Genomic DNA, 25036 nt, shown 5'->3' with positions numbered 1-25036 from the left:
CCTTTCTTACAAGGATCTTGAAGTCTAGTGGAAAAGGCGCAGAAATAACTGGGCAAACATGCTTCGGTGGAATTCAGACGATGGTGAGGAAGTTGGCCCTCACCCAGGCCCAGGCCTTGTGGGCCAACAAAGACGTGGGTGAGATGTGACTTGTAAGCAGGATGTTGCCAGCTACTGGGGCAGTGTACGGGGATGGTGAGAAAGAAGGCTCCGGAACCCAGAACACCAGTTTAGCACACCACAACACATAGGCCTGCCCCCAAAGATGGGACTTGTGAGAGAAGCAGGTATAAAGCGAGCTCATTTTTAGGCATACTGGGTTTCAAACACCCAGACAGCAGCTGAGCAAAGCTATCCAGGAGCCACTCCTTGTCAGGAGCATGGGGAATGCAAGTGTTCACCCATCTTCCTTGGGTTCTGACAGTGCCCTACTTCAAGATCTGTGGGCCCAATGTCAGCTTCATTAAGGGCTGAGTGAGGGCCCAAAGTCCCCCCAAATGCAGGGCTGCCCATAACCTCTGCAGAAGAACACAACTTGGACCTGAGGCCCCTTCTTGCCCTCCATCCACTGATCTATTGCTTGGAACACCCGGGCCTCAAGCGTGGGCCCAGAAAAGCTGCTGCAGGAGCACAGGTATGCGTCAGCACACCCGTTCAGCCAGAGGGAAAAGGAGCAAGAGGCCAGTCTCCCCCACTTTCAACTACTCAGGTCCCCTCTGTTATCAGGCCAAGGAGAGCTCGCCCTAATGCTCCCTTTCCTGGGGAGCTGAGCAGTCTCCCTCTTGTGGAAATATTGAGGAAAATGATAACTCAGACCCTCTTTTCAACAAAAATAAGGATTCTGAGTACAGCAAAAGTAGTAGAATGGTACTGTCCACTGCTTCCACTTTCTCTCAAACATCTCTAAAAACACGAAGAACAATGTTGTCGGTGTCACATCGCAATCTAACCACCAATCTCCTTGGGAGGAACATCATGATGGCCCCTCCCCACCCCATGACTGATTCTAAATGGGTCCGTCTAGTGAACATCCAGAGGAGTGTAATCTTGTGAGGGGCCTCGAACACAGGAATCAAGAAGGTCCTGGAAAGGCAGAGGTTCACCAGAGCCAGAAATTATGCCAGGAAAAGGGATGAAGAAAGAAAACGAGCTTTGTGATAAAAACAAACAAAAAAACAAAGATGAGATTTACAGATACAAAAGCCCCCCTTCACAATAAACAATTTCACTTTCCTTCAAGAAAATAGTGTAACACTTAGAGCCGGAAAGCAGAACAAACTGGAAAGATTTCTTTGCTACTTCTTCAGACTTCTCTAAAGTAACAACTTGGAAAGAATGATAACCCACGGAAACAGAGGGACCTCAGAGGCTCCCTTTTTCCTGCACATATTAAAGAAAGTAGGGAACACCTCTATCAACATGGACACTATACCCTTGTCTGAAAGTTTTGAATGTCTGAACCGAAATCCCATGCCTGAATCTTGTAAAAGAAACAAGTATTTGGATTACAATTACTAGTATGAATGGCAGTCCTTCCCTCGTGGCTCACTGTGTAACAACACATACCCACCCAGGATGTGGCAAGGCAGGAAAACGTACTTTTAGCCAAGAGCTCACTGAAACTCAAGCTTAGGTTCCTTTTAAAAATATATATCTCACATTTTAATTTTAATACTGCTCTATGCACAAATAAAAAATATATTTTCATTCTCATCTTGCAATGAAAAGTCTGTTTAAGTCACTTGCACTGGGAAGGTACTGCCACTTAGGACGTGGAGATGTGTTCTGGGGCTCTGCCCCATCCTCTGGTTGATGGGACAATATGGACCCCGCTTGGCAGGCCCCCAGAATTAGACACAGACCTAGAAAGGCTAAGCATTCTGATTCTCCACCAGAAGTAGGGTTTGCTTAGTTATGATACAGATATTTATTTTGTACACCTCATGTGTCACTTTCCAAATACCCTCATCTCATGTTCTACTTCTAGGGAACTAGAACTGAGACACCAGGAAAACTGCACAGGAGTGTTAAAACCTTCTGATATGCTCCTCCTTGGTTGTCTCTCAGACTGCTTGTTCTGGAAAAAGTCAGCTGCCATGTTGTGAGAACACTCAAGCAGTCCTAACAAGGGACCCATAGAGCAAGGAATTAAGACCTCCCACTGACAGCCGTGTGGGAGAGACATCCTAGAGGTGAATCCTCCAGCCCCAGTTGAGACTTCAGATGACGGCATCCTAATGAGAGACCATGAGCCAGAACCACCAGATTAATTTCTCCTAAATCTCTAATCCACAGAAACTATGAGACAATAAATGTCACCAGTTTTCGGCCTCCAAAAACACTCATTCTTTAAGTCTGAAATCTGGGGTCTAGTGGGGAGGAATAAGGATGAACAGCAGAGAAGAATGAGAGAGCCACAGCTGGAGAATGGCAGTGGAGTGGATCACACATGGTCTTAGAGATCACTGTCCCAGATGATCTAGTAGCTACTCAGCACCATTCTCCACGCCCATGCTCTTCCCTGGGTTGCAGGGGGTAGAGGCTGGGGAACAATATTTATAAAATCGCCTTTCAATAATGTTCCTTGTTGACTCAAAGTCACTCACACTAAACCAAGAAGGTGAAAGAATCGAAGCCGTGTTACTGCTCCTCTCGTCGTGCGGAAAGGAAAGCACGGGACTCAGCGGCCAGAAGACCTTGTAGTGGCCTCAGACATTTCCCCGCAAACCATTACTCAGAGGCTGCAGGCAGCCTGAGCATCTCCAGCTGTGTCCTTTAGCTCTTGCAAAGTCTTAACGTTCAGAAAATTGTGGCAAACCTGACTGGTTTTTGCTCCTCTAGCACATCTAATTCTTTAAGTATCTAATCCCTCAGATGAAATCTCCTCCAGTGTGAAGTACCTAGAGTGGTTTCTGTTTTCCCCACCAGACCTTGTCAGATACACCCATGTTGAAGATTTGGAACTTATCCACAGGGCCATGGATGGAAGGGGGCATTGAAAAATTTTAAGTAGGGAAGTGATCAGACTAGATTTGCATTTTAGAAAGATTATTCTGAATCCAGTGAGTAAAATGGATTAGAAGGAACTTATGGGGAAAGGCAATTCACTTAAAAGACAAAAAATGAAAATAAGAGATGATGGTCACCTAAAACAGTCTGGTGGGAGTGGGGATAGGCAAATTTGAGAGCTATTTACCTGGAGATGGAATACATCCTTGGTGATTGATGCAATGTGGTAAGTGAAAGGAAAGAACAATGACACATGGGAGCCAGATTTTGATCTTCAACAGTGGATAAATGGTTGAGAGAAGAGTTTAAAGTGAGGAAAAGAAAAATGGCAACAGACAAGCTGAATAAAATTAAGCAGATTCATCACACGCAGTGCTAGAACAACCCACCTATAGCTTCTTAGAGCAGTATGTCTCAAATAAGGTTTCCAGGGAACACCAGTTCTATCAATTGCCTAGACAGGGATAGGAAACGTTTTCCTGTGAAGTGTAAGATAATAAATATTTTCAGTTGTACAGGCCATTTGGTCTCTGTGTCTCCAATGCAAATGTTCAACTCTGCTCTTAAGTGCTAAAGCAGCCAAAAAAGACAACACAATGATTGGGTGTGACCATGTTCCAATAAACTTTACAAAAACATTTCGCTGGGATAGATCTAGCTTGTGGGCCATAGTCTGTCACCCCCTGGCCTAGAGGAAAAAGAATCTACGAAAAAGCTTCATCAACACTGCATAGTCTATCTCCCTCCTAGACATTCACAGAGCACACTGCAAATCGCACACATTCTGAAATCCTGGGAGGTAAGGGAAGCCACTGCCTTGGCTTACTTGACCCAGCAGTTCCCAAACTAACATCCAGCAGAACTAACGCGCTGTGGAACACACCTTAGGAAACAGTTACCTACAGATTAGGTTTTCAAGAACAAAGGAAAACTATTCCATCTGACCTGAAGGCCAAATGCCACATTCCACACCTAATCCTTGGAGAGAGGCATTCTGCCCTGCGGTGGTCAGCAGCTCCAGCTCGGGGGAGTCTCTGCTAGGCTCCCTTCCCCCAGGAGGGCGGAGGCAGGGTGAGGATGGGGTCTCTGCCTGGCAAGAGAGGCCTACCTGTGTTTCTCCCTTCCTCCCGCCTTCCTCCCAACAGCAGCTTGTGCTGCTGCCGACTCCTTCTCTGCAGGAATTGATTTACTGGGCTTCTTTTAAAACCTCCTGGACACAAACACAATAAAACCACTCCTTTTAAGAGTTAAAGCAGAAGAACACAACACTGATAAATTACCGATTTTTTTTTTAACGTAGCTTAAAACAACACATCCTAGAGTCCAGTCCGGCCCGGGAAGCCTAGCTTGGCAAAGGTCGGAGAGCTCCCATCTGAGGCCACATGCTGACTCCACCTCCTACCTGGGCCACTGCAAAAAACTGTGCTGAGTCTTTTCCTCGCCTTCAGGTTTTTCTCAGTCCAGTCCACCCTGCACACACTGAGGTAAAAAATTTGTAAAGCAGGGTCTCTATCAAAACACTTTCCTCAAAGCCCTTCAGTTGGTCTGGAAGGCCTATCCACAGCACCACAGGCCTTAGGGACACTCAGCCAGTTAAAGACCTTCCATCACCTGGCTCCAATTTACCTCTGCATCATAACTGCATTAGTTTGCCATATGGAACCTGCTCCAGGCACATAAGGATTACCTGAATCTCCAAACACACCAGAAATTTCTTCCCAACTAGATTCTGTTTGTTCTAGTGTAAGGACGCAGGTCTGAACCAAACTAACTCCATGACAGGTTTCAAGTTTCCCTCAGACCTTGAAGGCCTAAGTGTCAGTTTCTCAGAATCATTAGACAATAGAAGGGCACACGTTGCCCAAGGCAGAAGGGACCACCCTTGTAACACCCAATCAGGAAAGGCCAGCAAACACCTTTAACATTTCTAAGGGCAGGCCGAGAAGGCTAGTAAGGCCCTATGTGAGGGTCCTGGACCCACTCTGTAATTGGTCAATACTCTAAATGCTGTAATGGACTCCCACCAAAAGTAACAATGTATGGTTAAAGTTACTGCCAATATTGATAGGCGATAGTGATTGGGTCACTATACCTGTGTCACAATTTCCTGTAACTCTCCCTTCCCACGCCCATAAAGGCCCTGCCCCGCCCTTTGTTCGGGCTCTCAGCATGGATCCACTGCACTTGTGAAGTTTGTGAGCCCGAGCTTATAAGCCTGTAATAATAATAAAGCCCTTTGCTTTTGCGTGCGTGACTCGGTCTCCCCGGAGGTCTCTGGTTTTGGGGACAATAATGGAAACTTGGGTATAACACTAGACCTTCTAAGCCCAGTGGTTCCCAAATAGAGCTGTACAAGAGAATTATCTGGGGAATTTTTATAAATTACAGACTTGTAGATACTACTCCAGACATCCCTAATTAGAATCTCCTAGGGGTGGAGCATTAGAAACTTCTATTTTAACAAGCTCCCTGGGTAATTTTTATGTAGCCAGCCCAGACCAACTGGGACCGTCGATGGCCCAAACTCTTCATTTAAGTCGCCAGGGTCCTAGTCTGAAAAAGGCCACAGGTGCTGTACCAAAAACTAACTAGGCTTCTTAAGTGTTTTCTTGTCAATTTACCATGAAGGAAATAGAACTGTCTGCCATATGTTTTCATAAACAAATAAATATTGAAAGCTGGGCAAAATCTTCAGCACTAAGATTTTTGCTTAGAAGTCAAATTTTCAGGGTACCTGGCTGGGTCAGTTTGTGGAGCATGCCAAGTCTTGATATCAGGGTTGTGAGTTCAAATCCCATGCTGGGTATAGAGATTACTTTAAAAAATAAAATCTTGGGGCGCCTGGGTGGCTCAGTCGGTTAAGCATCTGACTTCAGCTCAGGTCATGATCTCACAGTTCATGGGTTCAAGGTCCGCATCAGGTTCTGTGCTGACAGCTCAGAGCCTGGAGCCTGTTTTAGATTCTGTTTCTCCCTCTCTCTCTGCCCCTCCCTTGTTCACACTCTGTCTCTCTCTGTCTCAAAAATAAACTTAAAAAAAATTTTTAAATAAAAAATAAATAATAAAATCTTAAAAATAAATAAATGTCAAATGTACAAAAAAAATCGGAGGGGGGTGAAGAAGGGAAATTAGAGAAAGGTAATCAAGAGGTACCAACTTCCAGTTATAAGGTAAGTGGTAGGAATGTAATGCACAGCATGGCAACGTTGGCCAATGCTGTTGTATGATACATATGAAATCATTAAGAGAGTAAATCTAAGAGTTCTCATCACAGGGAGAAAACTTTTTCTTTTCCTTTCTTCGTTGTTTTTATTTCATCTATATGAGAAGATGGATGTTAGCTGAACCTACCATGGTAATCTTTCACAACATATGTTATATCAAACCACCACACTGTACATCTTAAACTTACACAGTGATATATATTATTTCTCAATAAAACTGAGAAAAGAGATGAAATCTCTTTTTAAAAAGTAGTCTAATTGCAGAACTCATTCCTAAGGTGTGGGTCATTGGTGAAATTCATTTTATAAACTTTGTAATATTCATGCTACTGACAGATTAGAGAAATAAACTCAAGTTTCTTTTATCCCCCAAGAATGCAGGCAGGTTCCAAGACTGGGAGTGACAAAGGGAGTGGCCAAGTTCTAGGCAGATGAGCAGACAATGGTGCCAGGGCCTCCACGGAGTCCCCGGCATCCCACTGGTATCCTAAATGTCATTCGGTGCCTACCTTCCGCCTGACCTCCATTTCTGTTAGGTAAGGGAACACTAGAAAGCCATGTGGTCACATGCAGACATGGAAGATACAGAACCAATGGCCAGCAGCACACTGGCCACAGTAAACCCCATCATTCCACAATCAGTTTCGGAGAGAGGGTCCAAAAATCGGAATTTCTCTGTAAGAATGATTACCAAAATCCATGACCCCAGTCACCTATGAGAGACAGAAGTGGGGCTGATGTATATGTAGTTGGAAGGCAGGATCTGTGTTTTGCTTCACTATGCTTCTCCCAGCGCCTACGCTAAGTGGCAGCACACAGCGGGTCCTCAGATCAATGTGTGGAACGAGCTAGTAATGACCCAACAGTGTTTTGTGTTCCACTGGACAAGTCAAGAATTCATCCTACAGTAACTGGAGTCGTGGAGCACATAGGTTATAGGGCAGACACTTGGGGATCAATCCAGGGTTTGCACTTGTTTGGTATATAACCAGGGCGTGCACTTAGCCTCTCTGAGCCACAGCTTCTTCATCTGCACTAGAGGATAATCCACATAACTCCTAGCATTTGTAGGATTAAGCCAAATAGCTGTCTGGAGTGCTAAGCACAGTAACATAGTAACCATTCAATAATGGCAGCTACTATCATAATGAAGAGTAAATACACAATTGGTTTCCCAGTCATAGATTCCACAACCTGCAAATAGCAGCCAGTTCAATGTACAGGACTCTTACTCTCTTGCCAAAAGATGAAAACTTAGACTGAGAAAGTGCTGATTCCAGTTTAGATTATACACATATCCCAGAGACCAGGCTCCCCACAATCCAAATTTGTGCCACTGTATGTTGCTGCTACCAACAGTGAAGGGAAGAAGTTTTTAAAAATAAAAACCTTTACAGAGTTCATGGCTGCCTCAGCACATACATCTGGGGTAGCTTACACTGAACATCTCCGGTGGTCCCTACAGCCAGTCAATCGAACATTGAGGACACCCAGGGGAGCACGGACAGAGGAGCTCAGGGACAACTGCGATAGAAGTGGATAATCAGTAACTACAATGGGCAACCAGTCCCCGGATACTGCAGTCACATAGCACAGCCTCTTGAGGATCTATGGAATCCACTGGATTACAGACAACGTCCATGAAACAGACTTACTATTCGAACTAAAGGACCATGGGTGCTTTATTTTGGTCTAAAAGACAAATATCTTGACTATGACTGGGGTTTTGTGCTTCTATTCCAATTTCTAGTAATAGAACGCAAATCTGAGTCAAGTCTGAGCCCCACTCTCTATTCATCACACACATAAATACAGTCTGCTGAGTCAACAACATAGACCACATAGGTAAGGTGATCTACACAACAGGGTCTCTTGAGAGTCATGTTTCCTGACGAACAAAGGTGAAAAAAGATGCCACATGCATGCCTCTTGCCATACCAAACAGATGCTTATGAAATGGGCAGCACCACTATCACAATGCAAAGGTCTCTGGAGAGGAGGCCTTTATAAATTCCTTTTGCTGGTCCCTCAACCCTGACATATTAGGCCTGGCAACAATACCAACAGCATATATAAATTTCAAAGTGCCTCCAACCCCTAGCCTCACTTGGTATTTTACCACACTTAAAATTTTGAATTCCATTCCCAGTTCCACTGTTCTGTATTAGTGATGGAATATGTGAACCACATCGTTTCTAACTAGAATAGCTCATACTCAGATTGTGCTTAATGTCTCCTTTTGGGCTGATATAGCCCTTCCTGCATGAGCTATGTCCATCAGAAGAAGGTGGCTTTTAAAAATTTCAATTAGAAGTAGTTTGCTAGAGAGGGGACTATAAAAATTATATAAGACTTAGGAGCCAGTGATAAAATAAAGTCTGTATTGATGAGGATGTAGGAACTGGAACAGGCACGCTGTCGATGGAGCATAAATCAGCACAAACACTTTACCAAACTGTGCAGCAGTACCTACTAAGGCTGAACATAGGCCTATCCTTGGACCCAGCAACTCTACTGTAGGCATACACCCAAGAGAAATGAAGACATCCATCCACTCAAAAACTTGTACACGAATGTGCACAGGAGCATTATTCATAAGTGCCAAAATCTGAACACTACCCAAACGTCCATCAACACTAGAAAACAGTACTATCTTTGCACACACAATGGAATACTATACAGTGGTGAGCTACAATCACACACAACAATATGAGTGAATCACACATCATTTAAGCAGAAGACAGACACGAGTATATACTGCATGGCTCCACTCGTATAAGGTAGAAAACAGGTAAAACTGATCTTTGCTGTTAGAAGTCAGAACAGCAGTAACCCTATGAAGGAACAGTAACTGGAAAAATAGCCTAAGCTGGGCTTTCTGGTGGGGGGGGGGGTGCTAGTAATATTTTGTTTCTTGATTTGAGTGCTGATTATACACATGTGTTCAGATTGTGAAAATTCACTCAGTTACACACTTAATGGGCACTTTTCAATATGCATGCTATACTTGAATAAAAAGTAAACAAAAAAAAAAAAAAGAAAAGAAAGAAATCCGGTAGAGCCAATTTCCTGTAATGTCCTTAAAGTGCCACCTAGTGGCACAAATTAAATGTAAACAAGAGGGAAGCTTCATCTCTAATAACTTCAAAAATTTTGTCCCATTTCTAACAGCACATTTTAGAACTGGGCTGAAACAGTGCCCTAGACTAAAAACAAGCAAGCAAGCAAGCAAACAGCTCTCGTCTGGCGCAGAGAATTCCTCACACAGAACTCAGCAGCAAGTGGCGCTCTCTACTACAGAACGCACTAGTACCAACGAGCGGATGACACCCATCCCGTCCCCAGCCCACCTGTGATCTGCCACAGTGGGAGTGTTTACACCATAGATAGCAAAGGCTATGGAGTGGGGAATTTTCTTATTTCAGGGAGAAGGCTCACCAACATACCAGGAGGTGATACCTACAGAACTTGCTGAACAGAACAGGGTATTCAGGAAGAGTTGGAAAAAAAAAGAAAAAGAAATCCTTTATCCTGTTTCCCCTGGACAGGGTTCTTTCTTTCCCTCTTTCTCACCTGAGAGGCAGGGTCTCACTCTGGTTTCTTCCAATGATGCCTGAGAAACACAAGGTTAGGGAAGCCCACCCACAGTAAGCCTTCAAAGCTGCCAGATGAATAAAGAATATTTGCTCAAGGTTTCGCTAGTAAACTCTGAAATATGGAGCATTTTGGTTGATAAAGGTCCTCAAGGCAAAGCTGCAAACTATAAATAAAGGCATCATGACCCTTGAGTTAGGAGATAGTGGGTTAAACGGCTTGTGAGGACCTCTGTTTTTCCATCAATTCTTCTCCTTCATGTTCCCATTATTTACAGAAAAAGGCAATGATCTAGATTTGGCCTACAGGGTATAGTCTGCTGACTCCCGACCTAGGCAGAGGGCCAGCCCATGAGAGGTCACAGAAGTGGAAAAGAATGCCACTCTACTACAAGTGGGTTTGGAAGCCAGTCCGGCACTTACCCTGGGGTGAGGACTGACCACTAACTTCTGGTTATCCTGAGCCTGCTCCTCTGTTTGCCAACTAGAACCTGCTTCTGTTTTGCTGGGCCTGGAGTGCTAATAATTGTAACACTACTTGTCACTGAGGTCTGACTATATGCCAGGCACCACCCTAAGTGCTTTAAGGATACAACCTCATTTAATCATTTTAACAACCATGTGAAAGCAGACACTACCACTGTCTCCGCTTTACACATGATGAAACTGAGAAAGACACACTAAATGACTTGCCCAAAGATACACAGCCAGTAAGAGGCAGAGATAAATTTGAACCCCAAACCCATGTTCTTAAGTACTCTGTCAGGGCCCGCCCCCCAGTTGTCTTCCGTTGTCCTTTCCCATTAACACTGCAGCGCATCTGGACACCCTTCCATCCGGACCCACTTCCGTACTTGCCCCTTCCCTGACACACAGCAGAGGAACGCTTCTTGGTTTTTGTTACCGTGTGGTAAGGAGGACAGAGAAAAGACATAAGGATTCCATTGTTTAGGAACCTAGAAACCAACCATAACTGACGCCCAGGAAAAAAAATCTGAGCTAGCTTGTTATAGGAAATATGGCATTCAGCTAGTACTTGATGATTCAGCGTGAGAAAATAGATTTAAATGAGACACATATACCCACCAGGAGAGACTATAAAATGGTGGCATTAGGCATGACTGCCTTCAGAGGGTGAGGACGGAAGGAGGAGTTACAGGATAAGAAGCCTATCGTGATCATTGTGCCACCATGGTCCTCGGCAAAGCATGGGCCTGCTGTGAGCAGACTCCATCAACACCTGGTGACCTGACTAGATGAGCTTATGGCATCTCCAGAGGAAGGATGAAAGCAAAGCAAGCTTTCCACAAGAGTACTGAGAGCGTAGTACAGTGCGGGGCGGAGGGGGTGCGGGAGGGGGGGCTAAGAAAGAACACAAGCTCCTAGCAGAGTGGGGCAAAGCTAATTTGGTAAGAGGTTTCATAACATAAAGTATACCCCTGAGAGATAACTGTCAACTCAGTTGCTAAGAAGAGATAGGTTAAGGGATGCCTGGCTGGATCAGTTGGAAAAGCATGCAACTCTTGATCCCGTTGTGAGTTTGAGCCCCATGTTAGATGTAGAGATTACTAAAAGAAAGAAAGGAACTTTAAACAGAAAAAAAAAAAACACACGTTAAGAAAATAGTTCTGACACACGGTTGGAGAGCATAGTATGAGGGACTGGTGCACTGAGTAAGACAGGCAGGCTGAGAATCACTGCATTAATTCCCACTTGCTACGCACAACTCTGAGGAAATTCCTGAAGTTCCATATACCTTGGTTTACTTATGTGCAAACCGAGAATGGCAATAGACTCCATCGCAAATGGTTGTGATGAAGATTAAGTGAGTGAATATTTGTCGAGCACTTAAAAGAGCATCTGGTACATAAGCACTATATATAATTATTCATTATGCTGAAGTTCTAACTTTGTGCTACCTTTTAAAAAGCAGAATAAATGCTACACTTGGCCTTTTACTACACCAAATACAGTCCACTGACCAAAGTGTGAAGGGTATTTTGGCCAAGATAAATGGAAGTATGCACTGAGAAAGGCACTTTAGCATTTTCACTTAATGTATGGAAATACTTCATATTTAGAAAATTACTTGGTGGTGCCTGGGTGGCTCCGTCGGTTAAGCATCCACGGTTCATGGGCTTGTGCGCCACAGTGGGCTCTGTGCTGACCGTTCGGAGCCTGGAGCCTGCTTCGGATGCTGTGTCTCCCTCTCTCTCTGCCCCTCCCCCATTTATGCTCTGTCTCTCTCTCTCTCAAAAATAAAATAAAAACATCTAAAATGATTTTTTAAAAAAAGAAAGTTATTCATGAGCACAGAGACTGGAAACTCTCGCTAACTTTTGCTTAACAAATCTATAGTTAATTTTTGTGAGGTACATACAATGAGTGATTTTTGTCTCAACATTTATCATTAAATTTCTAGTACCTTCTCCGACACCTTTCCCAGCTCCCCTCTTCACAAGAGCTAGCTACCCTGCCACTCAGTAGCTGGGAGGCCCCAAGGAACTCACTTTCACTTTGTGAATCTCAACTTCTTATGCTGTAAAGTTACATGCAAGGACAGGTATGAGTGCACAAACATATAAAGTGTTAAAAGTAAAAAAGACTCAGGGACGCCTGGGTAGCTCACTTGGTTGAGCATCCAACTTCGGCTCACGTCATAATCTCACAGTACGTGAGTTTGAGCCCCATATTGGGCTCTGTGCTGACAGCTCGGAGCCTGAAGTCTGCTTCAGATTCTGTGTCTCCCTCTCTCTCTGCTCCTCCCCTACTCATGCTGTCTCTGTCTCTCAAAAATAAATAAACCTTAAAAAAAAAAAGACTCAGACACACTCAGAATCAAGGTCAACATCCCTAAGGGGCCAAACCAGAAAGCAGCTGGCCAGACTGAGGTTTCGGAAGCAGGGAGAGGCAGCTGAGAGCTCACGGGTTTTAAATGCCCCACATGAGGCAAGGGACCGACGCCAAGCTCATTTCCTGAAGCCAGAGGCTAAGGCGCTTCACTACCTGCAAAGCTGCAAAACCAGGAGGAAGTCTGCGCGGGTGCTCCGAACTGCCCACCTCGGACAGGAAGCAGAAGCACTGACAGCATCGCAGCCTGGTCTGAGGCTGAGCCGCTCTCTGGTGTCATCTGCACCACCTCTGACATCTGCACCAGAAAGAAGTAGTCAACATCAAGTTTAAGAACTGGCCCTACACTGGAGGCTCCCAGGTGTGGGGCCACGGGGTGTGGTTGGTAGAGATGCCAAGGAACTGCTGGACAGAGAGGAGCTCCAAGAACTGAGGATGAAATTTAAATTTAAACTCCAATTCAAAATAAGACTGGTAAACAAATTTCCACAAGCATGAAGAAAAACACCCAATACTCATAAGAACAGCCATGTCAGAGAGAGAGAAGATGAATTTGCCTCTTGACAAAAATGAAAATAAATGAACTTGAAAATAACTTCAAAGTAATTATGCTTAAATCCTCTACAAGTTAAAAGCAGAAAATGCATCTTTAAAAAGAACAGACAAGTATGAAACAGAAATTGGGAGAAATGAAACAAGAACAGATTGATATAAACAAGAATGGACTATAAAACTTGGAATCATACACAGTTACACAAAAGAATGATTAACTTGGAAGATGAAGGCTTCATCCAGGGCCTGAGGAGGGATCATGACATAAAAAGATGAAAGAGCTATTACTAGAAATAAAAGGTGTACCGACAGACAGAGAAACCTAGCTAGCTGAAGTTCAAGAAGAAAACAAAATAAGCATAGAATCATAACCTGCAGAGATAGGACTAAAAATGTTCCAAATTTGAAGACGTGGTTTTTCAGATGGAAAATGCATACCAAGCATCATCAGGAATAAATAAATTTAAATCTATTCTTAGACATATCACAGTGAAATTAACACAGGTCATCAAAAATAAAGTTTTAAAAGTCACCCTAGAGAAAAAATATCATCACACCAACGGCAATAAAAATAGATTAACATAAGAATTTTCAGCAGCAACAATAAACACCAGAAGGGGAAGAGACTAAGCATTCAAAATACTAAAGGAAAACGATCTTGAACCTGGAATTCTGAACAATGCAAAATTATCATTTAAGACAAAGGGCAATTATCTCCCGAGAACATGGATTAAAAAAACGAGAAGGGGGGAGAAAAAGAAAATACTACATGCTAGAGTTCAGCAGTTTACTTGAAGCTCACAATTGATGAAGTTATCCTAACTATATGATTACGCAATAGTACACGTGTTACACGTTCTGAGAGCATGGTATGTAGAAGTAGCTACCAAGAGTCATCTGATTCTGTAAAGCTTTGAGTGACTTCTTAAAATTCTAGGTGTCCTGTAAAAGAACATTTTTCCCGCTTTCCTAAACCTCAATTGAAAGAGAAACTCTTTAAAAGAAAACCTACATAACTTTCCCACCATAAACAGCTATCTAAACTACTACCAATTACTTAGCAGTTTACCTCCAAATGCTTAAAAGTGGATAGTTGACATTTTAAGTTTATTTCTTTATTTTGAGAAAGCAAGCAAATACGGGCACATGTGAGCGGGGAAGAAGCAAAGAGGGAGAGAGAATCCCAAGCACAGAGCCTGACACAGAGCTCGAACTCACGAACCATGAGATCATGACCTGAGCTGAAATCAAGGCTCATGACTGAGTCACCCAGGTGCCCCGACACCTGACATTTTGGAATGAAATGTCTGGAGGCCTTCACGGACACCCTAATTCACATACATACCACTCATGTAGAGTCTCCCCCAAAACAGAGAATGTATTTCTATAAACAAGTTATCATAAGGTGAGATACGTAAATCATAAGTGAATTACTTAAGTGACCCCTTGAGACCCTCAAAAAGAGTAGAAATTCACTGAGAAGTTAAAAACCTCAAAAGGCCACCGGGAAGAGAACACTGGCCAGTAGCGCTGAGAAAATCCAAGCACGGCGAAGGTGACCCGGAGATGCTCCAGCTCACCCGGAGAAGGCTGGTCACATTATCAAAGGTCCATAAATACTTTTACGTGGTACAGTCAGGAAGTATTTCTGTATTCAGTTGCTGTTCCTCCTTCCCACTATTTTCCATTTAATCCTTTTAATAGATGTCTAATATCGTATTAGGCAGATATATAATACCCTTAACCAGAGGCACCTTCTTGAACATTTACATTGCCTGCATTGGTTTTTATTTTTATTAATAATACTAAAATAAATGTCATCATAGAATTTTTCCTTTCTTTTAAACTAGTTCTCGGGATAAAGTCTGATGGCACTTGTTGATAGCTGGCAAAACTATGCATGCTCTTTAAACAGGAAGGATTTCTCTTTAATCTTCCCTCCACTATCACAATGTGAGTATTTCGTCACTATTTCTCTTCTCCTTCAACCTATCACTGTAGCAGTTTCCTTTGCCTTTTTCATTTCTCATTCAATGCCAACTGTTTTGAGAATAGTTTTCAAATTCCCTTTAATAATTCCCTATTAAGAAAGAAGACCTGTAGAACTCTCGAGATTCCATCAACAGAGGCTGGTTTAAACTACAATTGTGTCCTCATTTACACCAACCTGGAGCTGGTTGGCAATTTGAGCAATCTATGAACCAGCCCTACAGCTAGGGAACATACAGCAAAATGTACTGCCAAAGTTACACAGGGGAAACCCACCTTGCGCAAAACAGAGTCATTCTACTGGTATATTCAACCTTGATAAATTCAAAACAACATTATCTACAGTGAGAGAGAAGTTTATGAGACTCTGATTTTAATCTAAAACAAAGCCTTTTATTTTTAACTAGAGGCCACAAAAAGCCAATTTTGAGTTTCAAGGATTTTTCTATTGTTCTCCTATTCTCTATTTCATTTATCTCAACTCTACTCTTCATCATTTCCTTCCTTCTACCACCTTTGGGTTTAGCTTAGTCTTCTTTTTCTCACTTCTTATGGTGTAAAGTTAGCTTAGTGATTTTGGATCCCTCTTTGTAACGCTAAGTGGTTATAGCTATAAATTCCCTCTGGAGTACCATTAGTACTGTTATCCCCGCACTTCACAGATTTGGCAGGTTTGCCTTTTCACTCATCTCAAGGTGTTTTCTAATTTCACTTATAATTTCTTCTTTGACCCACTGGTTTTTTAAGAGTATGTTGCCTAATTTCCACATATTAGTGAATCTTCCAGTGTTACTTCTATTATTTATTTCTAGTTTCATTCCACTGAGGTCATGTAGTATGATTTCGCTCTCCTTCAATTTATTTAGACTTGTTTTGTGGCCTAACACAGGGTCTTTCCTGGAGAATGTTCCACAGGCACTTGAGGAAAATGTGTACTGTGCTGTTGTGGGGTGGAGTGTTCTATAGATGTCTGTCAAGTCTAGTTGATTTATAGCATTGTTCAAGTCCTTGATTGCCTTTTCTAAATTTTTTAATGTTTATTTATTTTCAATAGACAAAGCACGAGAGGGGGAGGGGCAAAGACAGAGAGAGAGAGAAACCAAAGCAGCCTCCAGGCTCTGAGCTATCAGCACAGAACCTGACGTGGGGCTTGAACCCACCAACGATGAGATCATGACCTTAGCCAAAGTCAGATGCTTAACCAACTGTGCCATGCACAGGTGCTCAAGTCCTCTATTTCCTTACTGGTCTTCCATCTAGTTGTTCTATCCATTATTAAAAGTGACATTTTCTAGAGCTACCTGTTACTCCCTTCAATTCTGTCAGATTCTGCTCTGTTATTTTGGGGCTCTGTCATTAGGTATGTATATTTTTCTAAATTTTTTACCATCTTAATGGAGTGACCCTTTTATCAATACATAATGGCCTTCTAGGTCTCATAACAATTTTTTATCTTTAAGTCTATTTAGTCTGATGTGACTACAGCCACCCGGGAAGGCACTCTTTTGGTTATTATTTGCATGAAATATCTTTTTCCATTCTTCCATTTCCAATCTATGTGTATCACTGAATCTAAATGAAGTCTCTTATAGACAATATATAGTTGGATTATTTTTTAAATCCATCTGTTTCTGCCTTTTAATTGGAGATTTTTGTCCATTTAAAAAAAATTTTATTTATTTTTGAGAGAGACAGAGAGACAGAGCCTCAGTGAGGGAGGGGCAGAGAGAGAAGGAGACAGAATCTGAAGCAGGCTCAAGGCTCTGAGCTGTCAGCACAGAGCCTGATGCGGGGCTCGAACCCACGAATCATGAGATCATGACCTGAGCCAAAGTCAGATGCTCAACTGACTGAGTCACCAGGCTCCCCGTAGATTTTTATCCCTTTAAAGTAATTACTAATAAGGAAGGATTTACTTCTGCCATTAGCCATTTGTTTTCTACATCTTGCACCTGTTTGGTCCCTTAGTTCCTCCATCACTTCTCTTTTTATGATTAACTGACTTTTTTGTAGTATAACATTTTTATTACCTTCTCACTTTCATACTTTTTATAATTTTTAGTTATTTTCCTAAGGATTAGTTAATATCTTAACTTTATAAAAATCCAGTTTGAATTAATACCAATTTAGTGTCTCAAGTATACAAAAACTCTACTCCTTTATAGCCTCGCTGCTTCTCTTATTATTACTGTGACAAATCATATCTTTATATATGCGTGCCCACTGACATAGATCTGTAATTATTGTTTTAAGCACTTTCCTTTTAAATCCTATGGAAAAAAGACGAGCTACGAATCAACACGACTGGCTTTTCTATTCACCAATGTAGCTACCTTTACCATTCTTCTTTTTATGGCTTCAAGATTCTGTCTAGTGTCCTTTCATTTCAGCCTGGAGGACTCTCTTCAGCATTTGTTATAGGGCAGGTCTTCTAGTGAAAAACTCCTTGAGTTTATGCTTATCTGGGAATGCCTGTGTGTAGTAACATTGTCTGAGGCCACCAGATGCCATCAGATCAGGGTTAGGAGACCCCTTTCGTCTCTGCTGAAACCATGTTTGTCTGGTAGGAAAGTGCCACCCCAGGCTGTGTGGTGAGGGACAAGAGACCAAACTCTGAGATCAGTCTCTGATGACACCAGAGAGAGAGGCACCCATGGTGTTTGGCTGGGGTAGGGCAGGTGCTGTCAACAAGGTTTATATCAAGCTTGGCTACCCCTTTCCCAGTCCCTTGGCTAGACGGTAGTCTTTTCTCAATGCTTTGTTTTCTTTGGTCTACATTTTTTAGCACTTCCAGGCTGCAGGTTTCTCAGGTACCCTGTCCAGGATATATGGGAGATTTTTTTTTTTTTTCCTCAGGCAACTCACACCGCCATGCCATTCCTCAAGTCCTAAGGCCCTAGCCAGTCAGTTTTCCTGTTTACATCCTTTCAAAGTCCTCTTTCTGTTCATTATGTCCAGGGCTTTCTGTCATACTTAGCAGTGTGGGGAAGCAGGGAGAAAGTAGTCTAAACCATCTTGTCCTCAACTGTGTTTTATAATGTTTCAATTGTATTTGCAACAAAATTTTTCTTGGACAAAGGAATACAACACAGAATCTGAGACCTTAAGCATGAGAAGGATCTATCTACTCTAATCTTCACATTTTAAAGAGGCAGTAGTAGGTCTGCGAGACCAATGCGCTTACTTTCCACAAGGCTACCGAGCTACAGGGTAGTAGGGAGAAGAACCAGACCACAGACACACCCATGCGGTGTTCTACAGCTCTCGCTCTGTCCTTCCATCATCACTGATGAAGACAATTCCTGGGCCTACATCTTCTTTTCCTAATTACAGAAATACTCATTAACATTCTGTGACTTTCAGCTCATCTACAGTGTGCATTGTAAGACAGAACAAAGTAACACTCTGGAGAAAGTGAAGGTGGCATCTTAGCTATATGTTTGTAAGTTCTCTTCAGAATAATTACTAAGTTTCTAATAAATGATTACATAGACAAATACCTCTTGATATATACTAAACTTATATACTGACGAGTAAAAATAACGATGCTATAATCTTTGAAAGCTCACAAATATGCTTTATCTAAACAGCCAATATATTAACCTTAATCGAATCACCTATTCGAAGACTAATGTACATTATATGATATCATGTGTATGTATTATAGCAAAAGATCTCATGATATTTGATGTATGCTCACTGAGTTTTAATTTGATTTTAAAAAAAAAGCCATGAGGGGCACCTGAGTGGCTCAGTCAGTTAAGCATCTAACTCTTGGTTTTGGCTCAGGTCATGATCTCACAGTTCCTGAGTTTCAGCTCCACATCAGGCTCCACCTTGACAGTGCAGAGCCTGCTTGGAATATTCTCATTCTCATTCTCTCCCCCCGACCTCTCTCTCTCTCTCTCTCTCTCAGACACACACACACACACACACACACACACACACACACACACACACACACCAATAAATAAATTTTAAAAACTCAGAGGATACCATCAAGAAATCCCCAAGATTCTCAACTTCTTTGAACATTCCTTCTCTTGCTTTAATTCAGTGTTTCTCAATCCTGGCTGCACTTGAGAATCATGTGGGGAGCTTTTTAAAACTCCCAATGCCTGGGCCTCCCCCAACAACACCCTGGGGCCGGGACCCAGTCATCAGCAGGTTTAAAGACCCCCCAGATGATTTCACTGTGCATAAGGGTGAGTACCACTGGGCTCAGCGACGCCCTGTGCTCTCCCCTAGGGGACTGTGCCCCCCAGAGAACTCTCTGGTCAGGGGGCCCTTCCTCTACCCCAGCTCTGGTACCACCAAGACTCAAACAGGCAGCCTGTTGGCTCCTCATTCCCACCTTTAAACACTCAATTCTCTCTCTAAAATCTAGCTTCTACATTTCAGACAATTCCTCGAACACATGGGGATCTCTTGCACATGTGTTTCCTTGCATTTGCTTTTTCTCTATAGTAATGCTCTGAACCCTTGGGCCACCAGAAAACATAAGTTCTTGTTTAAAACTCATTTCACTGGTCATCTCAGCTCTTCCACAAAGCCCTCTCGGTCTCTCTAAGCTTACAAGTATTGATCAAAGGCTTCCTCCACAGTGTGTTCATCCTACAGTGCTATTTTAGTACTCATTACATTGCCAATGAGAAGCACCTGCCATTATGAGAAATTCACGGTACAAATAGGAAAATTCTGAGCACATTAGCCTACAGGGAGCCCCAATTCATGAAATGCGGTGCCAATATAAAACTGAAAAGATTACCCTGTGTACCAAAAAACCTCTTTTCTTTAGAAATATTATTGCCATAAGAAATGTGGCATGGGATCAATACTATGAAAGGGATTTAATTATTGGAGTACCGAGCAGGCGCTTAGCAGAGAACTGACCTACAGGACAAGTCACTTCACAGAAGGCATTTTACTCAGTTTCTATGCAGAGTGAGATACCAAGTTTAACTCTCATTTTAACACTGCTCCATATGAAACAGTTAACTCTAATTGCTGTTTAGTAATTTATGTATTAATGTATTTTAAAGTATTTTGAAGTATTAATAAATAAACATGTCACCTCTTCTAAGCTGAACCAAAATACCATACCCTATCTCTAGCCTGTCCCCAGAAAAACATGGAACACAAGCCATTTGATTCTTTATATAGTCACATGGTCCCTCTTGATCTTACCTATAGTACGAAAAATAAAAGATCTGTTTAAGTTTACTCCTTTTCCTAACTCCAGGGCCCCATTTGTATAACTTAATCCAGATGCTCATATCATACTGGTGCTTAGTACATGTAGGGGCCACCAAGACTGCATTTTCTGCTAAAAAGCTATACCTTCTCCCTCTCATTTGATAAAAGATACACTTAGAGCATATGTAGAACTGATCTATATATACCTTTGTGCGCACAGCTGCAAATGAACAAGCGCTTTTCGCTTACATACTTAAAACCTCAAAGGGCATCAATGGCCACATAGTTTTTTAAACAGTGTTCCTTTTTAGAGAACAGCATCTTTTCTTGTTTATTATAATCTAGTCTGGCCCATTTATCAAGTTAAATAATATGAAATTTTTTTTAATGTTTATTTATTTTTGAGAGACAGAGCATGAGTTGGGGAGGGGCAGAAAGAGAGGGAGACAGAATCTGAAGCAGGCTCCAGGCTCTGAGCTGTCAGCACAGAGCCTGATGCAGGGGTCAAACCCACAAACCGTGAGATCATGACCTGATCCGAAGTCGGACACTTAGCCAACTGAGCCACCCAGATGCCCCAATAATATGAAAATTTTAAATCCAAAACCTTTTTATCTTAATCTCTTCTCAAAGCTACCAATAAATAAAAGATTTAAAATATAACCAAGCTTCCTCGTTTTTCTCTCTAGGTACTACAGTTTAAGTCTCATAAAAAGTGTCTCTAGTTAAGTACTACATAAATTTTTTCCCCAAAGTCAAGCCAATTGTCCATATATAAGAAGGAACACTCAAAAAATGTGTTTAACAGTGCAAAAGATGAATTCAGAGTGCTTAAGATTTGCTGTAATAAAGCTGGCTGTGAAGTGGTAAATATGACCTCATGAGACAGTAAGCAAGAAGGAACAGAAACGCAAATAAGAAAACACAACAATCTGAAAACATGACAATCTGAAACCCAAAGCTAATGTGCAGTAAACCTTCTTTCGCATTTTCAACTCCTCTAGGGAAAACTGCTGGCCTAAGTATAAAAATTTAACTTTAATCACATACTATACAGAGGAAGGAGGTGACAGATGAAAAGACGTTTGGAAATGTTCTTCCCAATACCTTAAGCCTGGTGTATAATGTTTCCTAACCACCAAACCCTCAGGATACTGATATGTGTTTTATAAATAAAGAGGTGAATGGTCATAACCACTAGGAAATTCCAAGCTTTACCAAAACTGACCAGGTTTCTTTACTGTAGGACTTCAAACCCTTCAGTGACCCTGCACGCACTGCGAATCTCCCTAAATGGGGACCAAGGCCAAAGCCTGCAAAACTGTCTTACCACAGAGCGCTATGAATGTTTCCCAGAAGACTACTTTATCACAAGCAGTTTGGGAAAGACTAGAATATACAGGTGCCCCAACCAAGTGGTTAGGGGAGTCTCCCCAAAGGCCATTAGGAATTTGACACCGCACCAAGACTAAATACAATCATGTGTTCAGTACCCAGGATTTCCTCTGTTGAAGTGGGTGTCCCACTTACAGAGGAAAGGGGGGACCAGGGGAGGTCAGTGGCAAACGGATTTTCTGCCTGCATTTCTTACAAACCTGTTTCTGCAGTCTGAAATCTCCATAGTTAGGCAGCTGAGTTGGAGGCCTGGGCTGAGCATTGCACTTACTGTTTACCCTGAGATGGAAAATCTGGTAGATAAAGAAGCAGTCTCATTCACTAACAGTGACTTGAGAATTCCCCGCCCCCCATCAGATCCTTGGTCACTAAGCCCCCAAGCAGGCAGGAAGCCCACCGAAGCAGGTCAGATGAGGCCTGCTGACAGCAGCAACACATTTCACAGCCGGGAAGTAACTGCTGTCACGTGTGTGTGCGGTAGAAGATAAGGATTTGGGCCACAAAAGCCCTTTCAGTCAGGTCTTCCACGCATTCCTCCAGGTGGCTCCCAAGCCCCGGTTTGAAACTAGCAGCTGGTGGGTAACCGCCCCGGGAATGCCCACTCTTCTGTTGTGACACAGTCCCGGTTTGCTATCAGTGCCAATCGGGAGCTGGATCTCATCTAGGTCCTCCACAGGAGCACACGGGGAAGCCTTACCTGCCAGCGCAGGAGATCACTGTCTGACTGCACGTACACAGCGCTGCAGTGATGGGGCGCAGGGACCTCTAGGAGATGGGCCTTGGTTGGGGAGCCGACTCTGCCTATTGACTAGCTGTGTCACCTTGGCTGACTTGCTTAACCCCGGTATGTTTCAATTTCCTCATCTGCATAAAAATAAAGCACATTTGCACCTACTTTATAGGATTTTTCGTGAAGATTAAATAATGTACTGAAAGCACTTAGCACAACAGGTGCTCAATAAACAGAACTAATAACTTAAATAAGCAGAAATTATAAACAGGGAAAAGCTCAGAATGAACCTGAGGCTTGCCGTTAGATATACAACAGGGATTCAATGAATACTTGCTGACTGATTAATCACCATGTCTTAGAGCCAATCCTGGAGCATTGGAAAGGGAGTTCTCATTCATTTATATGTAAGTCAGGGCTTTTTATTACCCTTGAACTGAAGCAGGAAAGCAGCACCTCACTGTATTTGCACCTCAAGGTTGAGTGAATGCTAAAGATGATCTAATTCTCTAAAAGAAGGACAAGCAAATGTTTAAAGTGGCTTCAGAGACTCAGCGAATCCTAAGATGTGGCATATGGCAAGGTATGCTCTGGACCAACATCTTCTGCCATAAGTTAGGAGGGCCTTTAAAGACAGAAAGTTTCTTCAGCAGCAATTAATGAAAGGAAGGACCCGGCGCGCCCTTTAGCACATCCCTCAGACTTGCTGCTTACTTCTCAGTTCCCGCTCGACAAGGAGTGTTGAATTAGGCCACAGGAGCACAGGTAAGTAAGGGAGAATGAATTCACAGGTGAAACAGATTTTGGTGACACACACTCCCAGCTCCTGCTGTTTCTGCTTATTTTTCCAAAGGAAAATACCAACCTAAAGAAAACACTGAAGGCCCAAACCACAGTGCTAACACTATGGCAATGGCCATTTATTTTAGTTTATGTAGAATCAACACAGCTCCTAAAACACTGATGAAAATATACACACCCAGACCATACATACTATACAGAAAAACCATGTCCCCCACCCCCAACTGGAGAGACACCTATTCTCTCCTCCTTTCTCTATATGAAAACAAGGTGCAACTCTCTACAGCCAAAGGTGAACTAATATATATTTGCTTGGTTGCTTCATTGAGGAAACTTTCCCTTTTCTACGTGAGGTTGGAGGACTGGCTGGATAAGAAGAAATTCAACCACTCTCTGCTCTCTTTGTCCAGATGTCATCTTGGGAATGTGACCAGCCAGTTCTGTGGCCATCAACCCTTGCAAAGGAAGTACAGTGATAGGATAATTCCGTAGTACTGAACCGTTCACAGAAATCAACTTCTGTCTCCTACCTGTGATGGACAAGGTCTTGGAGGGAGCGCAGGTGGTGGTGGTAACAATCCTGACTTAGTAGCTGAAAAGAAAAACACATACTGTTAAGAATTCCCAAAAACAGAACAAAATACCCCTCCACTTCATAACTAGGAATAGCACTTGCAGTTAGCATGTTTAAGTTATTAAAATCCATCTGAAGGCTTAATAAAGAAAAAAAAGCACATGCGATTCCTAATCCCTTTTTCATTTTGATCCTACCTTCCCCAAATCCAATTATTTATAGAGGCTGTTGTGATTAAAACAGTATAAAACAGTAAGGAAAAGACACCCTTTGATCAAAGGACTGGAACCCAGCATGGGAAAGGCAGTCAATCCCTCATTATTCTGATGTTAATTTAGTTTCAAATCATATAGGCCCTTTGGTTTCTCTCTCTCCCTCTCTCCTAGCCATTACATTGCTCATTAGCTCAGCAAGGAGGCTACAAAAACGGAGAGCCCCAGAGCCCCATGATGTAGCTCCAGTGCCCTGTAAGCGAGGGGGTCTGACGGCAGCAGGGGACGCTGAAAGGGACGGACTAAAATCAGGTTTACAAATCCCTCAAAGATCTCAACTGCCTTTTCTCTCCCTGATCCTTAGTAGCAGGAGTAAGAAAATGTGTTTCTAAAATAATCTGGCCCCATCTGAAGAATGTTTTGAACCGAAATTTCAGTCTAATTTCTTTTTAATTTTGCGAGATCTAGAGAAAATTTGAGTTAAGTCAAGAACGTCTGAATTCTAACAATGAAAATTAACATCTGCTAGTGAATTATAAATCACATCCATAATCACGCACAAGAAATAAGTTTATTACACACTGGCAAATTAAACCATATTCTTTACAAACGCCTTTAAAAAAAGCACACCGTGGAGAGGGAGACAAGATGGCGGAGAGGAGGGAACAATGTTACCTCCACTCGCCTGGAAACATCACACTGAGGGGAGTCCAAAGCCACAACGTTCTGATCTCCAGGAGCGGAGGGGCGCGCACTGACCCCTTATTGATATCAGCCCCATGGATGCCGGAGTGAGTGAGTGAAAACTGGGAACGGAGACTCTGAGGGAGGGAGCACCCCAGCTCAGAGCGGAGCTGGGAAAGAGAGTGCCCAGAGACTTAGTCCCGGCCGGGAGAGTGCGGGTCCAGAGG

General features: G+C 42.7%; 1 protein-coding gene across 1 annotated transcript in view; it reads right to left on the bottom strand.

Moving 5' to 3' along the window:
• The window catches only part of REPS2 (RALBP1 associated Eps domain containing 2), a 239499-nt gene that overhangs the window by 39576 nt on the left and 174887 nt on the right, over positions 1 to 25036 (bottom strand). Inside the window, exon 15 of the mRNA XM_029929616.1 lies at positions 23870 to 23931. Coding sequence (XP_029785476.1) covers positions 23870 to 23931 — 62 coding nt within the window. The remainder of the gene's footprint in view (positions 1 to 23869; positions 23932 to 25036) is intronic.

Source organism: Suricata suricatta, chromosome X (assembly GCF_006229205.1).
Source record: "Suricata suricatta isolate VVHF042 chromosome X, meerkat_22Aug2017_6uvM2_HiC, whole genome shotgun sequence".
NCBI lineage: Eukaryota > Metazoa > Chordata > Mammalia > Carnivora > Herpestidae > Suricata > Suricata suricatta.
The sequence above is the reverse complement of the archived record's forward strand: the minus strand, read 5'-3'. Positions and strand labels throughout refer to the sequence as shown.